The sequence below is a fragment of the Limulus polyphemus genome, unplaced genomic scaffold, assembly GCF_000517525.1.
Source record: "Limulus polyphemus unplaced genomic scaffold, Limulus_polyphemus-2.1.2 Scaffold1960, whole genome shotgun sequence".
NCBI lineage: Eukaryota > Metazoa > Arthropoda > Merostomata > Xiphosura > Limulidae > Limulus > Limulus polyphemus.
Window position 1 is genome coordinate 219,816 of NW_013667570.1, and position 3,989 is coordinate 223,804.

At 31.9% G+C, this 3,989-nt stretch overlaps 1 protein-coding gene across 1 annotated transcript in view; it reads right to left on the reverse strand.

The window, feature by feature from the left end:
* The window catches only part of LOC106465487 (solute carrier family 35 member F2-like), a 42,503-nt gene that overhangs the window by 34,541 nt on the left and 3,973 nt on the right, over positions 1-3,989 (reverse strand). The window contains exon 2 of the mRNA XM_022393402.1: positions 1,719-1,912. Within this exon, the coding sequence (XP_022249110.1) occupies positions 1,719-1,912 (194 nt within the window). The remainder of the gene's footprint in view (positions 1-1,718; positions 1,913-3,989) is intronic.

The following is a 3,989-nucleotide window of genomic DNA, read 5'->3' on the forward strand; positions in this document are numbered from 1 at the left end:
CTAGATGAGTCGATAAAAAGTCTCCATTCTTGAGGATGATGTTCAGTATCTAATTATTCAATTAGTTCATCAATACTTGTACAGAAACACAGAGTCCACTCGTCTTCCTTGCATCATATCCGTCATTAACATTTGTACAGAAACACAAAGTCCGCTCTTCTTCCTTGCATCATATCCGCCATCAATATTTGTACAGTAACTCAAAGTCCGCTCTTCTTCCTTGCATCATATCCGCCATCAATATTTGTACAGAAACACAAAGTCCGCTCTTCTTCCTTGCATCATATCCGCCATCAATATTTGTACAGAAACACAAAGTCCGCTCGTCTTCCTTGCATCATATCCGCCATCAATATTTGTACAGAAACACAAAGTCCGCTCTTCTTCCTTGCATCATATCCGCCATCAATATTTGTACAGAAACACAAAGTCCGCTCTTCTTCCTTGCATCATATCCGCGATATAATCAAATTCTGCAAAACTTTGTTTTAAAATCTTTTAAACTCTGGATCTGTAAACATAAGTTCTTTTATATTCTTTTAGAAAATGATCTGAAATGCTGCCTCCAGTTCATGGAAGGTGAGGTACTGGTTTCCTTGCAGATGGAAGATCTGGATATTTGATTTAGTTTTGCCTGAATATTCAGAAACATTAGTTATGCAAAAATAAGAGTCAGTTAGATGATCTTTGGGTTCACGCCATATCATGGGAAATGCAAATGGAATATTTACTCTCTTATTATTCAGCCATTGTGTCAAGCCAGATGTGCAAACTGTACACACACACACACACACACACATGTGGAGCCCAACGTTTTTATTGGTCACCAATTTTGCACCATAAATAGTGCTAGGTAGCTACCTTTACCTTGTTTGTGATGCTCTTTCCTTCGAAAAAATGTAATATAATTTCCACAAATTTAGCAGAAACTGTTTGGGTGATTTTTGCACTTTCGGACGTTACTTGAACTGCAAGCAGCCAGCATTTCAAATGATTTTCTAAAAATAAAATAAAAAATAAAGTTCACAGAACTAGTTTAAAATATTTTAAAAAGTTCTACAGCATTTGATTATAACGAGGGTATAATGCCAGGAAGAAAATCGGACTTATTTTACTGTACACGGACGAAGTGACCAACTGAGTGAGTGAGAGGCGTCTGACTTCGCTCCTTTTATGCTCAGTTGGGGGACTTCTCGAATGTTGTAGTAAACTGAGCACGTGAGGGTTTCGTGATTTTAGGGCAGAGCAGGTGAGCGTGGGAATAAAGCAAAAGTGGTGTAGTTTCTCTTCAATTATATCGAGAACAAATTGTATATATGAATTATATATTTGGTATATTACACCAATACAATACAGTCAATATTTGAAGTTATCTAAAATGTATCCCTTTTACTCATTAAACTGTCCGAGTAAACTTAATTTCACAGCATAAATCTATTGTTCTGGGTTGATTGCACGGTATTTCGCAGAGTACTGATAAAATATCGAGATATTACAGTAACTCAAAATCCAGATAGGATGGACAAATTCTGATTACAACTTTGAAATCATCCCCATCAAATTACCTCGAATCATTTGAGTGTTTTTCAGTAGTAAATTTTTTGTTGTCCAATGTTATAAGTGCAGTAAGTTAAGATTATTACATAGGCTTGTACTGAGATTAGACTTTTTTCAGACAATATTTTAGCACTCATTGCTGGTAAATAAGCACTACATACCTGTACACTTGTGAGCGTGGTATACTGATAGGCCTTGACCATTAGATAGTTGGCTTCGACATCTGCAGCGGCCACTAAAAAGTACTTCCAGCCCCTTCTTCTAAGCACTGGAATAAGTCCACCATCTCCTGCTCTACAAGCGAGCCACGTGGTGAACACCGTACACAGGAGCACATAGTTGAGGAAGCTCTGAGCTTGGAAATGACAAAACAACTCTGATACACGTGAATTATCACCAGTTAAGAAGAACGAAACAATATTACATATACAGATTAGAGCCAATAATAATAATACACTTAACGATAGACATAATACACTAACAATAGACACAATACACAAAACAATAGACATAATACACAAAACAATAGACATAATACATTAAATAATAGATACAATGCACTAAACAATAGACATAATACACTAAACAATAGACATAATACACAAAACAATAGACATAATACACTAAATAATAGATACAATCCACTAAACAATAGACATAATACACTAAGCAAAAGACATAACACACTAAATAATAGATACGATGCACTAAACAATAGACATAATACACCAAACAATAGATATAATACACTAAACAATAGACATAATACACTAAATAATAGACATAATACACTAAATAATAGACATAATACACTAAATAATAGACATAATACACAAAACAATAGACATAATACACAAAACAAAAGCCATAACACACTAAATAATAGATACAATGCACTAAACAATAGAAATAATATACTAGACAATAGAAATAATAAGTAAATAACAGACATAATAGACATAATAACTAAACAATAGACATAATACACCAAACAATAGACATAATAGACATAATAACTAAACAATAGACATAATACACCAAACAATAGACATAATAACTAAACAATAGACATAATACACCAAACAATAGACATAATACACTAAACAATAGACATAATAACTAAACAATAGACATAATACACCGAACAATAGACATAATAACTAAACAATAGACATAATACACCAAACAATAGACATAATAACTAAACAATAGACATAATAACTAAACAATAGACATAATACATTAAATAATAGATACAATGCACTAAACAATAGAAATAATATACTAGACAATAGAAATAATAACTATATAATAGACATAATACACTAAATAATAGATACAATACACTAAATAATAGACATAATGCACAAAACAATAGACATAATAACTAAACAATAGACATAATATACCAAACACTAGACATAATACACTAAACAATAGACATAATACACTAAAAAATAGACATAATACACCAAACAATAGACACAATGCACTAAACAATAGACATAATACACTAAACAATAGACATAATACACCAAACAATAGACATAATACACTAAATAATAGTGTATTATGTCTATTGTTTAGTGTATTATGTCTATTGTTTAGTGTATTATGTCTAAATAATAGACATAATGCACAAAACAATAGACACTTAAACTAAAAATTATACCATAAATAAAGTCACTTAAACAAAAATTAAATCAGAAATAAAGTCACTTAAACTAAAAATTAAACCAGAAATAAAGTTACTTAAACTAAAATTAAATCAGAAATAAAGTCACTTAAACTAAAAATTAAACCAGAAATAAAGTCACTTAAACTAAAAATTAAACCAGAAATAAAGTCACTTAAACTAAACATTAAACCAGATTTAAAGCACTTAAGCGAAAATTAAAACAAAATGAAGTAATTTAAACTAGAAATTAAACCAAAAATAAACCCACCTAGACTAAAAATGAAACCAGAAATAAAGCCACTTAAGCTAAAAGTTAAAGCAGAAATAACGTTCTTTAAATTACATATTAAACAGAAATACGTTTAAAAAAATGGTTTTATTGGTTTTTAAAAGTCTTGAGCAAATTTACGAAGATGAAAGTGAATATCGTATATCATTGTTGAGGAAAAAAAACTTTGATAGTGATTTCATTCTGAGGACGAAAGTGAATGTCAGAAGTAAATGTGGAAGAATAAGACACTTTTCTAGGGATCGTTTCAGGGCTACATTTGCCAGAAAACAAAATAGTATATAGATGGAGTCTCCTAAATAGCAATGAAATGTCGACTGCCGATGTAGGTTTTTCCTTTACTGCAGAGGCCCGGCATGGCCAGGTGGTTAAGACGTTCGACTCGCAATCTGAGGGTCGCGGGTTCGAATCCCCGTCACACCAAACATGCTCGCCCTTTCAGCCGTGGGTGCGTTATAATGTGAC